Below are 22,354 nucleotides of genomic sequence, written 5' to 3'. Positions count from 1 at the left end.
TTTTAACAGCAAAACCACAAGATTCATGCAGCGACACCCGTTTTATACATTTTTATTCTTCTCATTTACAGGCCAACGAGTCAAAAGTGTATTTGGATACATGATCTAACTTGATCAGTTCATTATGTAGAAAAGGCTATAATTTAACAGTCAGCACTTTTTTATGATTTAGGAATCTGTGGGTTAGGTTACTTTAGATTCTTGATGGTTTCTTCCAGCTTCTCTTTGTTCGCTCCAGAGAATTCATGCACCTGAAATACAGGAATTCCAAGTTCAGGCCTTTCTTTCAAACCATCACTTTTGAAGTAACAAAGCAGACAAATTGAGAACATTCAAAGTCACACAGAAATGCACACTTGCTAAGACTTATAGTTTATGGACGCTCAAAAGATGCGTGCTTTTCGTGTCAAGACGATTGTAATTTTCTCCTGTTCCAGACAGAAGTCACCAGACACAGGTTTCTTAGCAGCTTCATTCTCAGTTTCCAGCCTCTCTCTCTGTCATTCATCCTAACCTCAGAATTCCACTTTTGTTATTACTTGTGCAGTGTTAGAAACTCAAACATATAAGGCTAATTGTTGGGTGTTCTATTGGAGTAGAAGAAGTGAATGTTGTTTACATATAGCAGACAGAAGAATCGGAAGTCCCTTCTGAATTTTATTTTCTCCCTCTTAATCTTTTTTTTTAATTAAATCTTTTTCTTTACCCCTTTCTCCTCCTCCTCTTTGTTTTTATTGCATTTAGATAAGATTCAGTTTGGACAAAAAAGTTTTGTACTTTTCTCTATAAACCCTAATAACATCCCACACATATATATATGGCACCTTAAACCAAGGTTCCATCACCACAAACAAATATTCCTTTTAATCAGCAAGATTTTATCATTATTCCTCATTTCTACGCTGCTTTATATTTTAAAGGAAAAATCTCTAAAGTGGTTGAGAGCATATCAAAACATCAAATAAAACAATCTGGAATAAAAGAAATTCAAGCTTCAAGGAAAATATTTCAATCGTTCTCTAAGGAACATTTTGCTTCCCCCCTATTTATTTATTTATCTGCTTAATTTATAAAGCTGCCCCAGAGCAGAAGTACTCTAGGGAGGCAGTGTGGTTTAGTGGTTAGAGTGTCAGACCAGGACCTGGGGGATCAGGGTTCAAATCTCCATTCCGTCCTGAAGGTCGCTGCGTGCCCTTGGAGCTAGTCGCAGCCTCGTAACCCACCTCACGGGGTCGTTGCAGGGATTAACTGAGGAGGGGGCTATAAATGCAATAAATAAGCTTTTCTACTTACCTGCTCAAGAAAGCTGGAGGGACCAGCCAGGTGGAGTTGTCTGTTGCCAGCCTGGCACCCAGAGATCTCCACATGGCAGAATGGGACCCCGGCCAGTCACAAAACATGCCTGGCTAATTTTGAATACTGCCAGAGAATTGCAGTATTCCCCCGGCCACAGCCACTGCTACCCATAACCTAACAAGTGATGCACATGAAGCAATCTGGTGCCAGAAGCCTCAGAGGTAGACTCAAAAGGCATCCCTTTGCCACCAGGTGTGTCTCCCTGTATACAGTGGTACCTTGTTTCCCGAACGGCTTGGCTCCTGAACAAATCGGCTCCCAAATGCCGCAAACCCAGAAGCGAGTGTTCCAGTTTGCGAGCAATTTTCGGAAGCCAAACGTCCGACACGGCTTCTGCAGCTTCCCGACTAAGTGCAGGGAGCTCCTGTAGCCAATCGGAAGCCACGTCTTGGTTTTCGAAACGTTTTGGGAGTCGAACGGACTCCCGGAACGGATTAAGTTTGAGAAGCAAGGCACCACTGTACATACAACCTTGTATGGAGTGTTGGGTAGGAAGGGCAGAAATCCAGGTAGGTTGAGCCAAGAGGGATGCCTCACAAGACACCCAACAACTGAATATAGTGCCTCCCTTCCCCACCCAAAAATAATAATTCTGGAGGTGGTGTCCCATGCCCCCCCCCCAAGATGTTTTGCCGGTAAATGTGGGACTACACATACCTTTTGATTGTTCTTGTAGAACTGGAATGTTGGCATGCACTTGACGTCACAGTGAGCGGCAACATCCTAGAGGAGATGAAAGAGGTTATCTGTATTAGTCTCAGGTGAGCACAGGAGGTGGTACCCAAGATCAGGAAAACCTGAAAAGAAGCTGAACCACTTATAAAGATTCGAGGGGGAGGGGGAGAGGAGAGGGAGGGAAGGAGAAGAATAAGATGCAACAGGGATATTTTCCACAAGGCAAGGAAGAAGCTGCAGCTCATTTAATAATAATAATAATAATAATAATAATAATAATAATAATAATAATAATAAATATTTATACCCCACCCTCCTCGGCCAGAGCCAGGCTCAGGTTGGCTAACACCAGTAAAATTACAGCAAACTCATAATGGGGGGGGGGGACCAATTTAAAATACAGGTTAAAATGCAGCCTCATTTTAAAAGTAGCCCATAGATCAAAATCATAAGGGGAGGAAAACAAAGGTCAGACTGAGTCCAAACCAAAGGCCAGGCGGAACAGCTCTGTCTTGCAAGCCCTGCAGAAAGATGTCAAGTCCCGCAAGGCACCGGTCTCTTGTGACAGAGCGTTCCACCAACTCGGGGCCAGTACTGAAAAGGCCCTGGCCCTAGTTGCGACCAATCTAACCACCTTGCGACCTGGGACCTCCAAAATGTTGTCATTTGTGGACCTTAAGTTTTGCCTGCACCAAGGCAAACCATATTATGCACAAGTCGCCCATTTGCATTTCTCTTGGCCATAGGGGAATAAAAACTATGGAACAGCAATGTTCCAATTGCACAATGTCATGCTCGTCTACCCTTAGGGCTAATGGAGGAATAGCCAATATGTATTCTAAACTTCTATACCATTTCTATACCCCCCCAAAAAATTTTTTTTGTAAATTGCAGCTGGGTAAATGCCGAGAATTGCAAAATATCACACCCTATCTACCACACCACGTAGTGAAGCTAGTTTAAACAGTAAATTTCCTCTTGCCTGGGAAGTTTAGTTCTGTGAAGCCAAGGCTGGAGAATGGAATGGTCAGCACTGGTCAAGCTACAAGTTCCCAGGGCTCCTTGGCAAGAGAAATTCTGCATTTCGAGCAGTTTTAAAAGCCCAGGCTCACCTTTACATAGTTCCATCCTTATTTCTGGGATTGCGATAGCATGAAGCTCTTTTCAGTTTGTTCTGGTGAAGCCTGGGGTTGTTCGTTAAACATAAGAGACACCCTTTCTCCCAGAGGAGGCCAGGGTGGTAAACAACACAGGACTAAACAATGATATATCCTAAAAGCATTCCCAACAAAGGCTGGGAAAGGCGGCAACCTAAACGGCTTGTTGACAGAGGAAGGTCTTCTGCAGACCCCAAGAAGAGGCAGAGCCCGTTGAGTGTTCAAGGAGAGGGAAATTCTGAAGTTTGGGTGTCAGAGCACTAAAGGCTGATCCCTGTGTTGCGCAGAACAGACCTCTTGATAAGATGGGCATCTGCAAGAGGACCCTTCCACAGATCGCAGTGATCCAGTTGGTCTAAAAGGGGTGAGACCATGTGTCAGGGTTTCAGGGACAGAGAGCGAGGGGGAGGGGTCCCAGGGTGACGAGGAAGAGGACGACGATGACCCGAGGTTGTCAGTGAGTCCGTCTAGTGAATCCGAGGATTCCCAAAAGGGAGCCCCCCTGGTCAGGCCAAGGGGCAGTAGAGAGGGAAGCAGTCAGAAGCAGGGGAACGAAGAGGGAATCCCCAGTGGGGGTTGGAGATCGGGACCGGCCTCTCCGTCGGAACGGAGTGAAGGGGGTGGAGTTACCAGTGTGTCAGAAGGAGCAGAACAGGGAGCAGAGAGGGGAAGGAGTTCGGAGCAGAACGTCCTGCCGGAAGGGGAGGAGTGTAGTACCGAGAGTAGCGTAACGGTCGAAAGGAAGGTCAGAGGCAACGTACGCGCGCCAAGTTCAAATGTGGAGGCGCGCGGAAATGAGGAGAGCCCTGAGGAGGAGCCTGGTCCCAAAGCACGAAGGAGGGGGGAGCAGGCGTCAGAAGACTCAGCCTCGGGGGAGTCCCGAAGGGAGGGAGCACAGGGGGGCAGGAAGACCCTGCGGAAAAGGAAGGAGAGGAAAAGGTGGAGCAGTACAAGCCTCTTAAGCTGGTGCAGGGGCGGGACTGACTCAGAGGGGACTTCAAACATCTAAGGGTAACAGATGCTGAGCCACGGAGCTTGGATGTAACGACAACAATGTTCTTCAATAAAACCTTTTGTATATAACTTGGACTGGATTTTGGTCTCTTGTGAGCTGGGACCTCGGGTGGCTCTGACACCATGCTTCAGGTGGTCCCGGTCCCAAGCTGAATACTTGGCAACGAAGTCTGAGTGCCCCTAGGAGGACACTGTCCAGAACCCTCTGCAAAGTGTGAGAGTTTCCCCAAGACACGAGTCCTTAAAATGCATAGCTACAGCTTTCTCTCTCTCTCTCTCTCTCTCTCTCTCTCTCTCTCTCTCTCTCTCTCTTACACACACACACACACACACACACACACACACACACACACTTCAAGTTTGACAGCCACACTCTAGAATTTACCTGAGCATCATCCACATCGATTTCAATAAACACTACATCTGGATACTTTTCGAGAAGACTCTGTTGGGTAAAGAAAGGAGAGAGGGTTATACTAGAGATACCATTGCTAAGAAAAAGAAGAAGAATCAACCTTGCCCAGCTGGTTGGGTTGTCCCAACGACTCTGGGCAGCTTCCAGCACATATAAAAACCTAAAATGTCAAACATTCAAAACCTTCCTGAAACAGGGCTGCCTTCAGATGTCTTCTAAAAGTTGTCGTCTTCATCTCCTTGCCATCTGACAGCAGGGCGTTCCACAGGGCGGGCGCCACTACCGAGAAGACCCTCTTGCCTGGTTCCCTATAGCTTCCCTTCCAGCAGTGAGTTATCTACTCTCTCATACATGGAAGCCCTGTTAGCCACCCCCAAGCAAGTGGCAGAGATGGTGGGGTCAATATGAGCATAAAAGGAGTTGACATGTTGGGTAGAGGACCCTTCAAAAGGCTGGGCAAGGTTCATCTTTGGGAGCCTTCCACTTTGGCCATGGGTCATTCTCGTTCCCTGGCAGCTAGGGCAAGCAGCTGAATCAGTGGGCAGAACCTTTATTGCTCTGCTCTCTCCTCCTCAGGGTTCATGGGCTACGGGAAAGCCGGAAGGAAGCTGAGGGGACAATTCAAGAGTCCGCCCTCTTGATGTTTGAGGCTGTTGAGCAGGACCAATGTCAATTTGCAAGTACCTCCCATCCACACAAGCCCATGAACAAGGCAACCATGGCTTCTCCCACAAATTCTAGTCCTCAGTCACGTTCCAGCCATCTCTCATGATGAGCAAGATGCCAAGTCTGGTCTGCAGGCAAAAAGGTGATTGGCAACTGCCAAGGGGAAGAAGATGACAAAATGGTCTCATCTCCTGTTGTGCTGGGACGGCAGGGAGGAAATCAAAGTGCCCCATCTTAAAAATGTATAGGAGCACTATTCAGGGTTCAAAATTAGCCAGGCACCAGGGCCAAATGTAAGTTAAAACATATGCAAAGGGACTTGACAGGAAGTCAAAGTTGAAGAAAAGATTTTGGAAGATAAAAGGGGAAAAAATATTTACTTTCATTATTATCATTTTCTGTGCAGGTGTGGATGTCTGCACATATGTGTGTTGTTGCATGCAATGTTTGGGAGGAAATAAGACGGTTAATAACAAATAACAAACTAAATATTGATGCATGTAATTTTTATTTCTTAATCATATTTAGTGGTGGTATGGCTGTATTGTTTTTTGTAACATAAAACCATTCAATAAAAATTATTTTTTTTAAAAAAAAAGAAGATGCCTGGGCACCATGATGGCATGTGACATCTCCACATTCTGGGGATCTTTTCACACACTCATACCCCTTCCTGTAGAATTCTATCGGTTATATTTTATCTGCACAACCAGAATGAATTTCTGGAAGAAAAAATCTTTTTCTGTGCAGCCTGAGCAGGAGTAGTGAACGATGTGATAGCTCACTGTTGTCACTTGTCTCCACCTACCCTGTCCACTGCCCTGCTCACAGTTGTGAAGAACATTCCTACGTTATGAATGGTTCATGTCACCATTAAGAAAAAGAGGTAAGAACAGGCCAGTAGATATGCGGACAGTCCCTGGAGCAAGGGACTTCTCTCCAGGTTCTCTAAGCTCTTAACCTGCCTCAAGGTTGCCATATCTCAACTAGCCAGATGTTTAACTGATAGTAAGTCCACCATTTGAAAAGTAAAACTTTAGAACCCTCTTGCCCCAAAATGACAACTAGATATTCAGGGTGGATTTGATTTAAATCAAATCGATTTAAATCACTAGTCAGGAAGACTTGATTTAAAGCATTTTATTTTATTTTATTTTAGTTTAGTTTTTAGTTTTAGCACACATGAAAAACTTAAAACAAATCCTTATTTCCTGATGAACAGCCTTTGGACTATAATGTAACTTAAATGGAAGCTATCTTTAGAAAGATTTTTGCTCCAAAAGCATTTTATTTTAAAAATCTGATTTAATTTTTTAAAAAATCTGATTTTTTTTTTTAAAGTTCATTGATTTTATCCACCCGGTAGACTCAGAGCAGTTTACTTACGTGGAAGAACGGCTTGATCATTTTGCATGGTCCGCACCATGTGGCAGAGAAGTCGACGACTATGAGCTTTCCACCAGCATTTGTCAATTCTGCCTGAAATTCCGTCTGGGCAGGGTGAGAGAAGAGAGAGAAACCAGTTTATAGGGGCAGTTTCAATTAATTCAGGCGCCCCTCCTACATAAAAAGATGCAACTCTGTTTCTGAAGCACTTTTTCAAAGGCCGAATCCAAAACTGAAACAGCCTGTCCCAAGGTCCATACCTGCCCCCCCCCCCCCCACGATGCAGGAAGAGATTTGGAAGTGCTGCGAAAAGCAAATAAAGGCACGCCGAAGACTTGTTTCTGTTTCGCCTTTTGGAAAATGCCTTCCAGAGGGGTGGTCTGCATTCAGATCGCCCCAGAACCTGACAAAAAGAGCAACAGGATGGAATGCCGGCTAAAAGCTAAGGAATCAGGAAGCACATCTGTTGAGAGCAGGCAAGCATTGCAAACCCATGTCACCACGCAGTTGCCGCATGAGAACACTTTGTGCCAACCTTTAACCACATCAATTTGTTCCGAGCTCTGCAATCCATGGAAGTTACTAAGCCCACAGGTGCCCTGGGAAGCCGTCCTTACAGGCCATAACCAAGTGGTTGTTTACATCCTTAGGGAACGGCCTTACACCGAGCCAGATCAGGGCTCCATCCAGTATATTTCTCACTGGCTGTTCAGGTTTTCCAGGTTTCAGAATAAATTTCTGGAACCGAAAAGCTGTTTCTGTGCAGGAGAAGTAAACATTATATTTAATGGTTGTTGCTTGGCTCCACTTGCCATTGCCCTCCTCACAGTTGTGAAGAATATTCTCGCATCTTAAAAAGCAGAGACATCACCTTACCAACAAAGGTTCATATAGTTAAAGCTATGGTCTTCCCAGTAGTGATGTATGGAAGTGAGAGCTGGTCCATAAAGAAGGCTGATCGCAGAAGAATTGATGCTTTTGAATTATGGTGCTGGAGGAGACTTTTGAGAATCCCATGGACTGCAAGAAGATCAAACCTATCCATTCTTAAGGAAATCAGCCCTGAGTGCTCACTGGAAGGACAGATTCTGAAGCTGAGGCTCCAATACTTTGGCCACCTCATGAGAAGAGAAGACTCCCTGGAAAAGACCCTGATGCTGGGAAAGATGGAGGGCACAAGGAGAAGGGGATGACAGAGGATGAGATGGTTAGACAGTGTTCTCGAAGCTACCAGCATGAGTTTGACCAAACTGTGGGAGGCAGTGGAAGACAGGAGTGCCTGGCGTGCTCTGGTCCATGGGGTCACGAAGAGTCAGACATGACTAAATGACTAAACAACAACAACATGAACGTGTTACCATTAAGAAAGAGGTTGGAAGAGGCCAATAGATATGGGGACTGTCCCCAGATCAAGGGACTTTTCTTCAAGTTCTCCAAGTTCTTAACCTAGCTCAAGGTCGTCCTCTGAAGTGGCCAGATGCTTAATTGATAGCCAGTCCACCATTTGAAAAATAAGACTTTAGAGCCACCTTGCCCCAAAATGACGACTAGGCATTCCGTTTTGGCGACTGTGACCTTGGTTTAAGAGGCCATTTGGCGCCTAGGTTATATACCTGAGTTTCTAACACTGGGTGTAAAGATCTCTCTGCGGAACAAGCTGTAAGAAAAGATATTGAACACAGCCTTTGAGTGCAGCCTTCCGCATCTCCCCAACCTTTGCCCAGGGAATGCAGCTTTCAAGTTAGATTTTGAGAACTCACTGGAAGGTTTTGGGTTGCATTCCCCAGGGCCTACCTAAGTGCATGCACTTTGAAGTTGGCATGCTTCTTTGAATGTATCTTATGTCAATATCCATTTCCATTACTTTGGTGGACAGCTTCAAAACCATTTCCCCGCAGTCAGCGAGGCTTGAATAATTTCATCTTCCTGGAATCGCTACTAGCCAGAAAGTAGCACAACTAATGGAGGGGAACGTGGCATGTCAACACAGCCCACGCCTCCAGCCACGAGTCCGGTGAACTCGGCTAGTAGCCAAGATTTAAACATTTAAACAAGGGAGGCTGAGGGGTGAATCCCATGCTCTCTGAAACTCTCCCTTCACCTGGTGCTGGGTTAGTAGCAGGGTTCGAAATTAACAGGGCGCCAGGTGCATTTTGCGCCTAAAGATTCTCCATTTGCGAGCCCCTCAAAAAGTCTGGGTGCCATTTTTGGAGCCTGGCTGACCCTCCAGGATGACTGAAATGTATGTGCTTTGAAGCTCCCGAGTACAGTGGTACCTCAGGTTACATATGCTTCAGGTTACAGACTCCGCTACATATGCTTCAGGTTAAGAACTTTGCTTCAGGATGAGAACAGAAATTGTGCTTCTGCGGTGCAGCAGCATCAGGAGGCCCCATTAGCTAAAGTGGTGCTTCAGGTTAAGAACAGTTTCAGGTCAAGTACGGACCTCCAGAACGAATTAAGTACTTAACCTGAGGTACCACTGTATATGTTAAGGATAGGCAAAACGTTAAGGAGTTTAACAATAAAGAGTAGTGTGTTTTGAAAACTGAAGTATGGTGCCCATATTTTTATTGTCAACACCCAATTAAACAATTTCTCTTAAAAATGTGATATTAACAATGTATCGCTTTATGTGAACTGTGTATTACTTCATGCTTATCAAGGTAATAAAAAGTGTTGCCGCACACACCCCAAAATGACAACTAGACATTCTGTTTTGGCGCCCACAACCCAGGTCCCAGGAGCCATTGGGCTTCTAGCTTTTCTATCCCAGTTTCTAACACTGGTTAGTAGAGCAGCACAACAGGAGGAGGAGGAGTGGGAGAGTGCAAGCCACTGAGTCTTCAGTCAAGACCCAGGATGGGGTTGCAACCCAAATCAAGGCAGACTGCAAACAACAACATATACAGGAGTGGAATTAAGAATGAAGATCTACTGAGGTCGAATTGCCCTGCTGCACAATGCGGTCCACAAGCCACGCACTGAGAGTTGTAATGTTTTCTCAGCGTTCATCCATGGAAACTTTTCTAAGAAAAACCTGCACAACCGGTAGCGTGACCAAAAATACAACTATCAAACAGGGCCGTTTGAAAGTTGCAGGTGCACTTTGTACCCTAGATGACTATCCTTTTGGAAGAGTATAAGGAATGCACAGCTCTTTGGATATACAGTTTACATACGTTTCAGGTTATATATGCTTCAGCTTACAGACTCTGCTAACTCAGAAATAGTGCTTCAGGTTAAGAACTTTGCTTCAGGATGAGAACAGAAATCGTGCTCCGGCGGCGCGGCAGCAGCATCAGGAGGCCCCATTAGCTAAAGTGGTGCTTCAGGTTAAGAACAGTTTCAGGTTAAGTACGGACCTCCGGAACGAATTAAGTACTTAACCCGAGGTACCACTGTACCAAAATTCAGTACATTTTAAAACTGTTTTCAGTAACGTAAGGCCTTGCCCAACTTTACATCATTTAAAACAGAGAACATGTACACCATTCCTTTTTCATGTCTCTTTATAGCAAGTTTTAAGCAGCGCTCAAAATTCGCCTGGAGTATTTTGCACCCGGTTATCAGCCACTTGGAACCAAGTGAAGAAGTCTGGACGCCCAATTGTTGCACTCAGTGAACTTTTGCAAAATAACCTTCCTGGAATTGTACTGTGTATGAATTTGGACCAAGCTGTCCGGAGAACCACTGTGCTAGAATCAAAGATAGGTTCGTGCCTACGGCGATGGCCTTGGCTTGCATTCAAGTCTTAAGAAATTCAGCAACTCCAAATGCAGTCAAGCAAATTGGAAAGAAAATTAGGGGTTGGGGAGGGAAGAGAGAGTCCAAGTCTAAGAAACTGCTGCATTCCCCTTTGGACATTATATTCAGAGTGTATTCAAGACAAAGAAAACAACATTCTTATCCCAGCCAACTTTGCCATTAAAGATTATGAAATCTCAGCTGCAATGCACCCCTGGCATGCACCATTTTGTTGCTGGCTGAACATCGTGTATCCACATTATAAAAAAGAAATACCTTATACTAAGAAGTTTTGAGAACACCCATTTCAAAAAAGGATTTTTTTTGGGAAAATGGCATACACACAGCTATCTTGGACAAATAAACCCAAGTCCAAGGACGGTTTACAAAGCCAAAAAAAGGGAACCTGCCCAAATATTTTGTAGCCATTTCCGAGATAGAACAATGTAACAAGTGCTAAGAATAAGCAGAGTTCAAAGATTTTGCTCTTTAAGGAGGAGGACACAGGTGGCGCTGTGGGTTAAACCACAGAGCCTAGGATTTGCCGATCAGAAGGTCAGTGGTTCAAATCCCCGCGATGGGGTGAGCTCCTGTTGCTCCGTCCCTGCTCCTGCCAACCTAGCAGTTCGAAAGCACGTCAAAGTGCAAGTAGATAAATAGGTACCGCTCTGGCGGGAAGGTAAACGGCGTTTCCGTGCGCTGCTCTGGTTTGCCAGAAGCGGCTTAGTCATGCTGGCCACATGACCCGGAAGCTGTACGCTGGCTCCCTCGGCCAATAAAGCGAGATGAGCGCCGCAACCCCAGAGTCAGTCACGACTGGACCTAATGGTCAGGGGTCCCTTTACCTCACAGGATACACAAAAGGAGCTGGGCAAGGATATAGGATACCGCCATCCAAGATATTGAGACAGAAAGGTCCTCAAGCTTAGAAGTGGAGCATTTGATGTGCAGGCAGAAGGTTCCACACACAATCCTTGGTAGCTCTGTAGCATCAGGAATGCCCCACCCAGTGTTAGAAACTAAGATATACAAGCTGGGCAGCAAATGGCTCCTTCAAGCAGGGTTACAGTCGCCAAAACTGAATGCCTAGTTGACATTTTTGGGCCAGACGGCTCAAAAGTCATATTTTTTGGTTCCATAAATTCATTCTGATTTTGCAGATAAAACACAGCAGATAGAATTCCCCCATCCTGTAGAATTCTTTGTGAAAACAGTCAAGATCCAAGGATCCCCCAGGCAGCCACCTCCAGACAGTGTTCAAAATTAGCCAGGCGCCAGGCGCATTTTGTACCTGGCCGTCAGCCACTTGTGACCAAGATGCCTGGGCACCAGGATGGCATCTCCACCATCTGGAGGTGCATGCCTGGAAATAACTGGACCCAGACTGTTTTCACACGTCAATACCCCATCCTGTAGAATTCTATCAGTTATATTTTAACTGCACAATCGGAATGAATTTCAGGAACCAAAATGCTTTTTCTGTACAGCCTGAGCAGGAGCAGTGAACGACGTTACAGTGAATGGTTGCAGCTTGTCTTCGCTTGCCCCGTCCCACTGCTCTGCTCACCGTTGTGAAGAACATTCCTACGTTATGAATGGTCCGTGTCACCATTCAGAAAAAGAGATCAGAATAGGCCAATAATGAGGGCTGTCCCTGGATCAAGGGACCGTTCCTTTTGAAGTTCTCAAAGCTCTTAACCTGGCCCAAGGTTGTCCTCTGAACTAGCCAGATGTTTAACTGGGAATCAATCCCAGTCAATCCATCCTTTGAAAAAAAAGGAGCCGTCTTGCCACCAAATGGCAATCTGAGATTCCATTTTGGTGACTGTAACCTTGGTTTAAGGAGCTATTTAGCATCTAGTTTATATATCTGAGTTTCTAACACTGCCTTCAGATGGAGGAGACCTCAGGCGCCATATTGGCACCCAGACATCTTTACTCGGTCGCTAGTGGCTGATACCCAGGTGCAAAATGTGTCAAATTTCAAGCTGCTGCTAATTAATGTAGACCAGGGACGTCCTATAGGTCGATCGCGATCTACTGGTAGATCCCCGGGAGGTTTTGGTAGATAGCGGTCGATCGCAGGGTCCCTTTCCTTAGCACTGCTGAAATCATTTTCAGCCGAGCCCCCTTGCCTTGCCCTCCATTGTTTCATGATCTGCAGAACAGAAGATGGAGTTTACTGAGTGAGGCTGTTTCCCCAGCGATTTGTTGGTGAATGGCTGTTCCTATGTTTTCCCCCAAACCCTTAAAACCAGGGCTTTCCTCTTCCCTAAAAAAAACTCGAGAACTTTGACCTGAACCCCCGCCCCCCAAAAAATGGGGGTAGATCACTGCCAGTTTTTAATTCTGCAAGTAGACCGCAGTCTCTTGGGAGTTGACCACCCCTAACGTAGACAATACATTAGAGGGTCCAGCGATCAAACTCTATAGCTCCCTATAGACCTACCGTTCAGCAGAAGCATGTGCACCAGCCACAATAGCTGAATGAGCCGTCAGACAAGTCCATTAAACCACACTGACTTAGGAATTCAAGAAGGCCCTCTCAAGGTGTCACCCAATTGTTAAAGCGAGAGAGCCCTTTCCTCTCACAACCACTGAAGAGATGTTACTTGGAAACTTAAAAGACGGCCATCTATGACTCAACCCTTATTACAGTTCACATCATTTGTTTTAGCATTTGAAATTGTAAGCTGCTTTGGCAGAAAAATCAACCTGTGAAGGTCACCAATGAATGGCCAAGAAGTCCCAACAGTATCTCTCAAATTTCCTTTGTGCCATACAAGGCAGCAAGCAGTCTGTTCCTAATGACAAGGCAACAGTCTACTCCTAATAAGCTTATTCCACATTTCCATGTTAAGTTGCTGTTCAGAGAAAGCTTCTTCTGAAGTCTAAACTAATAGATGCTTGCCCACAAATTACAGGCCAGTTTAATCAAGAGGCAGTCGGTTGCAACAATAATAACATGGTACTTGCTCAGAAGATCTTCCTATTTGCCAAGGTATAAATATATATCTACAAAGCTCACAATGATAATCATATAGGGCATTGTGGAATAACCCAGGCTTTAACCTAAGTGGCATTTAAAGAGGATGGTGTTCATTAAATGTTTACTATTTATTATTGTTTACTATTGTTTACTATTAAATAAACAGCATTCCCTCCAATACAGTGGTACCCCAGGTTACATACGCTTCAGGTTACATACGCTTCAGGTTACAGACTCCGCTAACCCAGAAATAGTACCTCGGGTTAAGAACTTTGCTTCAGGATGAGAACAGAAATTGTGCTCCGGCGGCGCGGCAGCAGCAGGAGGCCCCATTAGCTAAAGTGGTGCTTCAGGTTAAGAACAGTTTCAGGTTAAATACGGACCTCTGGAACGAATTACGTACTTAACCTGAGGTACCACTGTATAAACGAAGACACTACAAGTCCACAGGTGTTATAAGTGGAGAGGAGATGAAAGAGACAAGCTAAAGATTCAAATCACTCTTAAACAGGTGGCAGAAAGTGCGACACATAGGGATTGCTGCCATTTCGGGTTACGAGTGTTCAAAATTAGCCAGGCGCATTTTGCACCTGGCCATGAGCCACTTGTGACCAAGATGCCTGGGCACCAGGATGGCATCTCCACCATCTGGAGGTGCATGCCTGGAAATAACTGGACCCAAACTGTTTTCACACATCAATGCCCCATCCTGTAGAATTCTATCAGTTACATTTTATCTTCACAATCGGAATGAATTTCAGGAACCAAAATGCTTTTTCTGTGCAGCCTGAGCAGGAACAGTGAACGACGTTACAGTGAATGGTTGCAGCGTGTCTTCGCTTGTCCCGTCCCACTGCTCTGCTCACCGTTGTGAAGAATATTCCTACATTATGAATGATACCTGTCACCATTAAGAAACAGAGGTCGGAATAGGCTAATTTATATGTGACCTGTCTCTGGATCAAGGGACTTTCCTTCTTGCAGTCTCCAAGCTCAAGGTTTTCATCTGAACTAGACAGATGCTTAACTGAGAATCAACCCGTCAGTCCATCATTTGGAAAATAAAACTTTAGAACCGTCTCGCCCCAAAATGGCAATTAGGGATTCCGTTTAGGCGACTGCAACCTACGTTTAAGGAGCCCTTTGGTGCCTAGCTTATATATCTGAGTTTCTAGCACTGCTCTCGTGGGATCTCAACATCCAAGGTATTATTCTCATGGTGAAACTGGATGGCACCACAGCAATTATTTTTAGAACACTTGTGGCTTTTGCTGCACACTGTGAAACTGGGACCGATTTGCCTGATTTCAATTTGCCACACGGCGTTTCATTCAAAACTGGCATTCTGGACTTCCCAGAGTTGCAATATTTTGTGTTACAGCTGGCAAAACAGAAACCGTGTGACTTCTGTTTTTACAAAGCACAAGTTCACCTGAGGAAGCTAAAGTCTTTTCACACATCGCACCGACCAGACCTCGGGGCCTCTTCACATAGGTGTGAATGTGGTCCAATGTGGTCTGGTGACATGTACCTTTTTTGGATTCCTGCAAACTTTTTGTTTTAATGGGGATGGGGTTTCAACTTGAATGGGTGCTGTTTATTCCTACATTATGAATGGTCTGTGTCACCATTAAGAAAGAGGTCGGAAAAGCCATTAGATTTGCAGACTCTTCCTGGATCAAGTGACTTAAGGAAAGAAAGTTCTCAAAGTTCCTAACCTAGCTCAAGGCTGTCATCTGAACTAGGTAGAAATCTAACTGAGAATCAATCCCGGTCAGTCCATCATTTGGAAAATAAAACTTTAGAGTTGTCTTGCCCCCAAACGGCAACTAGACAATCTGTTTTGGCAACTGCAACCTTGGTTTAAGGAGCCATTTGGCGCCTAGCTTGTATATCTGAGTTTCTAGCACTGCAGGTCACTTAAAGGAATAAAGTAGCAGCAACGCCTCACTGGATAGCAAAAAGGCTAGATTCAAGCACGACACCAAATTTAAGGGATACTGAAAAAGCAATCCAGTGGAGAGTTAGAAGAGCATTTCCAGCAGGGAAACAGAATGTGAAAGGATAGTCTGTATGCCGTATGGCAGAGCGCAAGCTGCACATGTTTCCTCAGAAGCGAGTCCCACTGTGATCGGTCGTGCTAACTTCCTAGTAAGTGCTTACAGTTACAATCTCCCTGTACAGTCTAACCGTGGCCATCTAACGTAATCCGTTCTGGAAGCCCATTTGGCTTCCGAAATGTTTGACAACCAAGGCACAGCTTCTGATTGGTTGCAAGAGCTTCCTGCACTCAAGCGTAAGCCGCGTCAGACGTTCAACTTCCAAAAACATTCGAAAACCGGAGCATTTACTTCTGGGTTTTCGGCGTTTGGGAGCCGAAACGTTCCAATGTTCAGGGACCGAGGTTTGACTGTATTTACATAAAGGGGATGAGAGCAGAGAAGGAATACCCTTATGTTTCAACTATATTAAGAGGCCAGCAAAAACAATTCAACATGACTGAGAAGAGCTCAAGCGGCAATAACCTAAAGATCACAGTAGGGAGAAAGAGTCAAGCTAAAGGTTAGGAGATAACAGCTCAGCAATGGACTAGAGCTTAGTAAGTTACAGAGCTTCCTTCTTTGAAGCTGTCATGGAAAGAGCTGGGGCAAACATCTTCCAGGAACTCTCTATGAAGAGGCAGAAAATCCAGATCTGGGGCTGGATTCTTGCTAAATTCCAATGAACGCACCCACAGACACTGGGGGACCTCCATAACTTTAGCCTGTAACAGGTCAATGTCTTGTTAAAGGGGAAGCCAGGAAGTTCATCTGTCATCTGACAGCAATAAGCTCACTGGCTGCATTTTTTGTAATCGATCCCACCCTGAAAAGACTGGCCTACCTTACCAAGTCACAATAGGCTTAAAACTGGAAGGAGGGAGAGAAAGATCTCTACAAAATGCAAGTTTTGTTGTTGTTGTTTTAAGATGCAAATGCTTTTAGTTTTGTTGCCTTCTGGCATTTCCCTTCAACACTCCAGCCCTCCTCTCCCAAAGCAGTGTTTAAGCGCTGCTAACCCAAGACAACCTTTTATGTCTCAATGATAGCAGATGAAACCAGCCCGAGAAAAACTTCCCTGTGCCACTGTGAGTCATTTCTCAGACATTGGGGTGGCTACCGGAAATCTCTGCTGAGGGTGGAAGAAGCAAAAGACAGTCATCCTTTCAGTTTCATCCCTAGGGCACGTCAGGATTAGAAAGCTAGCCACATTTCAACTTTTCCGCTTAGGCCAGGGAAGGGATGCTAGAAAGAGGAATACAAGAGAAAGTAGAGCATGAATTGTGGGGATGGAGAAGGAGAAGCCGTAAGGGCTTAAAAAACCAAAAGCAAAAAAAACGGGTTAGGCTCATACCAACTAATTTTTTCCAAGCAGTAGTTTTCCTTCCCAAATGAGCAAAGCCACACAACCACATTCAGCAAACATCAAGAAGCAAACAGCTGGTTACCGATATGATTGAGGAATAAATCAAGGATGTCTTGTCCCCTCCCAAATCACAGGAAACAATGCATTTGAATAGTTGTTTATAACTACAGTATGTTCCAGTACACCTCTAACACACACCCTCTAAATTGGAAGAAACTTGTATCCTAACGGCAACTCACCAACTTGCTAACATTAAAGGTAAAGGGATCCCTGACCATTAAGTCCAGTCGCGGACAGGTCTGGGGTTGCGGCGCTCATCTCGCTTTACTGGCCGAGGGAGCCGGAGCCGGAGCCGGCGTTTGTCCGCAGACAGTTTTTCCGGGTCATGTGGCCAGCATGACTAAGCTGCTTCTGGCAAACCAGAGCAGTGCATGGAAACGCCATTTACCTTCCCACCAGAGCAGAACATTATGTTGTCATTAAAGAGAAAACTTATTTCCCAGTTCTCAGTACAGACATCTTTGAGTGTGCAGCAGTGCCCTGCTTGACAACAGAGTTGGATGTTTCTGCTCTGCAATCCTTATGCTGCTTCTGTAGTCCAGGAAAATTTAAGCCTTCCTAGGGCTGAGCACAGCTGGTCACAGGGATGGGGGTGGGGGTGAGGTTTGAAAGCAGCCACTTCCCCCAGGGCATAGGGCACTAGCGCATGAGCAGTTTATGTAAACAACAGAGGAGAATACTATGCTACAAGAGTCATAGAATTATAGAGTTGTAAGGTAGCAAGCTGGAGAAGGAACTGGCAACCCACTCCAGTATTTTGCCATGGACACTCCATGGACAAAAGGAGAAGCTTTGAGGAGAAATTCCAACACATGGTTCATGGGGTCACAGAGGGCCGAGCACGACTAAGAGGACTGAACAAGGATGAAGGCAGCAAGCATCTCTCCCTCTGCAATTAACACAAGCTTCCCTTCAGGTCAAGGAAATGAGGGATGGAATCCTTTTTTTTACAAAAAAAAGGGACAGCCAGGAATCTCTTAAAATGCAGGAGCTTGTCAGAGAGAGAGTGTGTGTCTCTGCAGCGGCTTATTACAGCAATTGTCGTTTTTTTGGCTGCAACCGCCGTCTCTCCTCCTGCCATTTGCCTCCTCCCTCTGTGCCCACGCTGCTGCTGCAACCGTTCGCAGCAGCCATTAAAGTCTGCCGCAGGAAAATCCAGAACAGCAAGAACACAAGAGGCCCTTCGCCGGGGCAGTGGGGCACAACTCTCCAAACAACAAGGCCTGGGCTAGGCAAAGAGGCGGCCGCAGCTCAGATAAGAGCTTGGCAATAACTCTTGATGTTCAAAGCGGGAGTCGGAAACGGGGAGTTGCCAGAAAAGCTGCCGTCTCAAGAGGACCACACTTTGGTCGGCGGCGGACTTTACACATGGGCAGAGTTGTGCCGCAAGATTCTTAACTCTCCACGGCAAGGAGGCGATTGTACCTGCCGCCACTCCTTCCACTGGGGGGCAAAGTGTCCTTTCTAGGTAGCCAGCCCTGTGGAAGAGTTTAATCAGGCAGATCCAGGGGGAGGAGGAAAAGTGCTGGGGGGGCCGCCATGGTTGTTTTCTCAGCAAGCAGAGAAGGAGGAGCCCCCGTACACAGAGCTAGGAAGGGGCTCTGAGATGATGCAGGCAAGGAGAAGAGGGAATGGAAGCAGACAACAGCCCTCGCTCCCATGCCCCAATGCTCCTCTTAACTGGCACATGCGGAAGCAGATGCTGATGCAACCCCAATGAGCCTCTGGGGCAGGTTTTCCTGGTGGCAGAGGCAGCCGCAATGCCAGGCAGGGAGAGGAGGCGGCCGGTGGAAGAAGAAAAAGAAGAAGAAGGGACACTTCAGGAAGTTAGAAGCGCCTCTTCCTGACCCCTGCAAAGCCACCATCAGCGTAAAAGCCCTGCATGTATGTATTTATTTTCAAGCGCAAGGAACTAAGAATGCAACAGGCACCCAAAGGATCTTTTCCACACTAGATAAGAGGCAAGGAGCCAACTCCTAGGGGGCCAAGGTCCCTTCAGCCCTTCCCCAATAAAATATTGTAGGGGGCTGGAGCCGCTCTCTCCCAAAGGAAACGGGCATTGCCATTCAAACTGGTGTGCGCCTTGCGATCCGGTTATGCTGGACGACAGGGCTTACCTGGGCCCATGGGCGTTGCTGGGTTGGGGGGCAGCTGCTCCCCCCCCTAAATAAATAAAAATACTTAACTCACTGCCCAGTGGCACCTTGGATAGCTCGCCCCCTCCCAACATAAATCCTAGCTACTCCATGCTGGGGGGGGGTGTCCCATGGGCGTAGCCAGGATTCTTGGGGGGGGGGGGGTTGTTGAGCAGACTGTGGAGCAGAACCACAGTTAGTTAAGTATTTTTAATTGGATTTTAATTGTATTTTTAATTGGATTTAATTGGATTGTGGCTACGCCCGTGGGTAAGGGCCCCCCAAATATTTCATTCAAGTTGGTACCTCTGCAGCCACCACCCCCGGGGTTGGGGGGGTCAGATCAGGTCCCTTAAAAGGAGAGGGCGGAGGAGTTAGGGGTCAGTAGCTGCAAATGTTGCAACCCCGGGATTTTGCACGCGCGCTTCTCCCGCTGCGGTGGTCCTCCCTCCCGGGCCTTGGCGTGGGAAAGACGCCCCCCAATGCAAGGGGGAAGACCCTTACCAGGCTGCCCACGGTCTTCACCATCTTTGCGCGTCCTTCCGGCGGTTCCTGCGACTTCTCGGCGGCGGCTGCAGCGGCTCTTTCCGTAGCGCCGCCTCCCTGCATCGCCTTATGTATCGCAGGGCGGACAGCCCAGTCCGGGGGGAGGACGAGGAGGCGGCTGCGCAGGCGCGCGGGGCTCCGTGGGAGGAGGAGGGGGACACGAGGGGGGAGGGTTGGCTGGCTCGCTCGTGCGCAGGCGCGGAGTTTCCTGCCTTTCCCTATCTCCTCCTCCTTCTCTGCCCCGCCCTCCAGGGAAGTCCCTGGGCTTCTGATGCGGGGGAGAGGGGGGAATCCCCCCCTTTTCCCCCTGCCCCGCTCTCCTTTTCCCAAAGGCGGGTTGGCGTTGGAGAAAACAGGGAGAATAAATAAAAGGGACATGCCTATTTATTTATTTATTTACAGATTTTTGCAGCCCGTGCATACTATGTGCAAAATAAAAAAGGTTGAAAAAAATCTGAAGGCAGCCCTGTTTAGTGAAACTTTTAATATCTGATGAATTACTGTGTTTTAATATTTTGCTGGAAGCCGCCCAGAGTGGCTGGGGAAACCTTGCCAGATGGGCGGGGTATAATTTATTATTATTATTATTTATTATTATTATTATTGCTTGAGCACCCACAAAAATCCCCAGGAAGGGGGGGGGTCGGGCACCCACAAATTTCGTTGCCAGGGCCATGGCACCCCCAGGTCCAAGCCGACAGTTCTATGTTGCTCAGAAGTGAGCCCCCACCGAGATCACAGAATGGTAGAGTTGGAAGGGGGGGGGGAAATCTAATTTAACCCCCCTGCAATGCCGGGATATTTGGAATCAGCGGCAAGGTAGTTCCAAAACGTGCCCAAGGGGAAGGCACGGGATGGAGGCAACTGCCCCCCCCCCATCAAAGTAAATCAATAAACAATACTTAACTAGCTGAGGTTCTGCCCGCCGCTAAGTCCTAGCTTTATGTCCAAGGAGCAAATGTGGTGCGAGATGCTGCTCTCGAGTAGGTGGGCGTACACGATCCTGCATGCGCGTTTGCACAGCGTTGCTCAGTGTAAAACAACAACAAAGAGAGTCTTGTGGCATCTTTAAAGACGTGCGGATATATTGCAGCAACAAGCTTCAGTGGTAAAAAAAAAAGTAATAAAAATGCTTCACTAAAATTTGAAAGATTTTGACCTATTTTTCTGAGCGCTTGGAGTCAAAAGAAAGTACAACTGCGGTTGAGATGTTTTCTTCCAAATCTGCTAGGCAGAACCTGACAGAGGATGATACAGGTGGCTGTCTTGCCACCCGCCCCAATAAATCCTGGCTATGCCCAGGGCTGTTGCAGACCACGTCATCTAATGCACCTTGTAGGAGCAGGGACACGGGTGGCGTTGTGAGTTAAACCACTGCCTATCAGAAGGTCGGCGGTTCAAATCCCCGCAACGGGGTGAGCTCCCATTGCTCGGTCCCTGCTCCTGCCAACCTAGCAGTTCGAAAGCACATCAAAGTGCAAGTAGATAAATAGGTACCGCTCCGGCGGGAAGGTAAACAGTGTTTCCGTGCGCTGCTCTGGTTCGCCAGAAGCGGCTTAGTGATGCTGGCCACATGACCCGGAAGCTGTACGCTGGCTCCCTCAGCCAGTAAAGCATGATGAGTGCCGCAACCCCAGAGTCGGTCATGACTGGACCTAATGGTCAGGGGCCCCTTTACCTTTACGCCCAGGGCTGCTGCAGACCACTTCATCTAATGCTCATTGCAGGAGCAGGTATACAAAGTTGGGGAGCACCTGTAAGCTGAGATCTCGATGGAATTAAATGCGGAAAAGTACAGACAGGGATAATTACACAGGCCTACATGCGAGGTGATTGAGAGCACAGAGTTCTTGGCATGTGAACAGTTAATTCATATTTTTTTTGTAGTTTTGTTAGAAGTGGGGTATGAGCAGGTGTAGCTTGTGAGGCCAAGCCTACCTGCTGAAATCCCTTCTCCTGTTAAAGGTGCAGGATCTGCCCTGCATCTGACCCCCCCAATACCACGGTGTGCTTTTGCTTGTTAATTAAAATGAAGCGGAGGCTGTGGAGCTGCAAATATACATGTATATTGGGAAGGAGAATACAGTTTCCCCCATACAATTATTTTCATTATGAAAAGGAAAGCAGCCTCGGGCAAGGTTGGCCTCGCTGCCAAACACCTGAAGCCTACATTTGCAGTCCTAAGTACATGCGCTAAGCGATAAGTTCCATTGAACTCAGATGAATTCTGAGTAGACATGCATGGCAATGTATGATCTAAGGATGTTGTTTGGTTTTTTAAAAAGGGGGTTGAGTGAGATTGCATTTCATGCATCCATAATATAAAGGTAAAAGCTTCGTTGTCTGCAATGAATACTCATTTTTAAAAAGGGTTGCTGAGTTTCCTGCATTGCAGATGACACTTGGCTAGGGTTACCAGACATCCCCGTTTCCCTGGGACTGTTCCCAGATTTGCGAATAAGTCCCTGGACAAATTCCATCCCCAGAAAGTCCCCAGATTTCATCTAATGTTCCCAGGAAACACAGCAGTGTCAGTCTCAGCAGCCTGGAGCAGTTGGCTCTGGCTGGCTTCAGGAGGTGCTCGGAAGTCCCCATATGATGGTGGTGCAGGGGCTCAAAGATGCAGATTCCGGGCTGCCTCCACCTTCCCTGACCCCAGTAACTAAGCTGTGAAGGGAGGCTTCACGCTGAAAAGAGACAGAAGCCTCCGAGGAAGGGGAAACGTGGTGGTTGAGGTCAAGACGGCGGCTGCCCCTCTGCCATCGCTGCAGCATCAATGTCTGAATGTGTAATATTTATTTAC

General features: G+C 46.6%; 1 protein-coding gene across 1 annotated transcript; it reads right to left on the bottom strand.

Annotated features, from left to right (window-relative positions):
- Nucleotides 1–36: 36 nt before the first annotated feature.
- Nucleotides 37–19,670, bottom strand: LOC310835116 (thioredoxin). The gene is made up of 5 exons (XM_083719881.1): nt 19,510–19,670; nt 6,670–6,774; nt 4,588–4,647; nt 2,014–2,079; nt 37–251 (listed from the first exon to the last, which is right to left on the bottom strand). The coding sequence occupies exons 1-5, from the start codon at nt 19,612–19,614 to the stop codon at nt 189–191; spliced, it is 399 nt and encodes a 132-aa protein (XP_083576007.1). The 5' UTR covers nt 19,615–19,670; the 3' UTR covers nt 37–188.
- Between the last annotated feature and the right edge of the window lie 2,684 nt (nt 19,671–22,354).

The sequence above is a fragment of the Podarcis gaigeae genome (genome assembly GCF_964106915.1).
Source record: "Podarcis gaigeae genome assembly, chromosome: 17".
Lineage (NCBI taxonomy): Eukaryota > Metazoa > Chordata > Lepidosauria > Squamata > Lacertidae > Podarcis > Podarcis gaigeae.
The sequence above is the reverse complement of the archived record's forward strand: the minus strand, read 5'-3'. Positions and strand labels throughout refer to the sequence as shown.

Excerpts from the sequence above, each read along its gene's own strand:
- LOC310835116 (XM_083719881.1), bottom strand. The coding sequence starts at position 19,614 with ATGCAGGGAGGCGGCGCTACGGAAAGAGCCGCTGCAGCCGCCGCCGAG. Across the intron at positions 2,080-4,587 it reads TCGATGTGGATGATGCTCAG|GATGTTGCCGCTCACTGTGA; the intron begins GTAAATTCTAGA and ends CATCTCCTCTAG. Across the intron at positions 252-2,013 it reads TCTACAAGAACAATCAAAAG|GTGCATGAATTCTCTGGAGC; the intron begins GTATGTGTAGTC and ends CCTGTATTTCAG.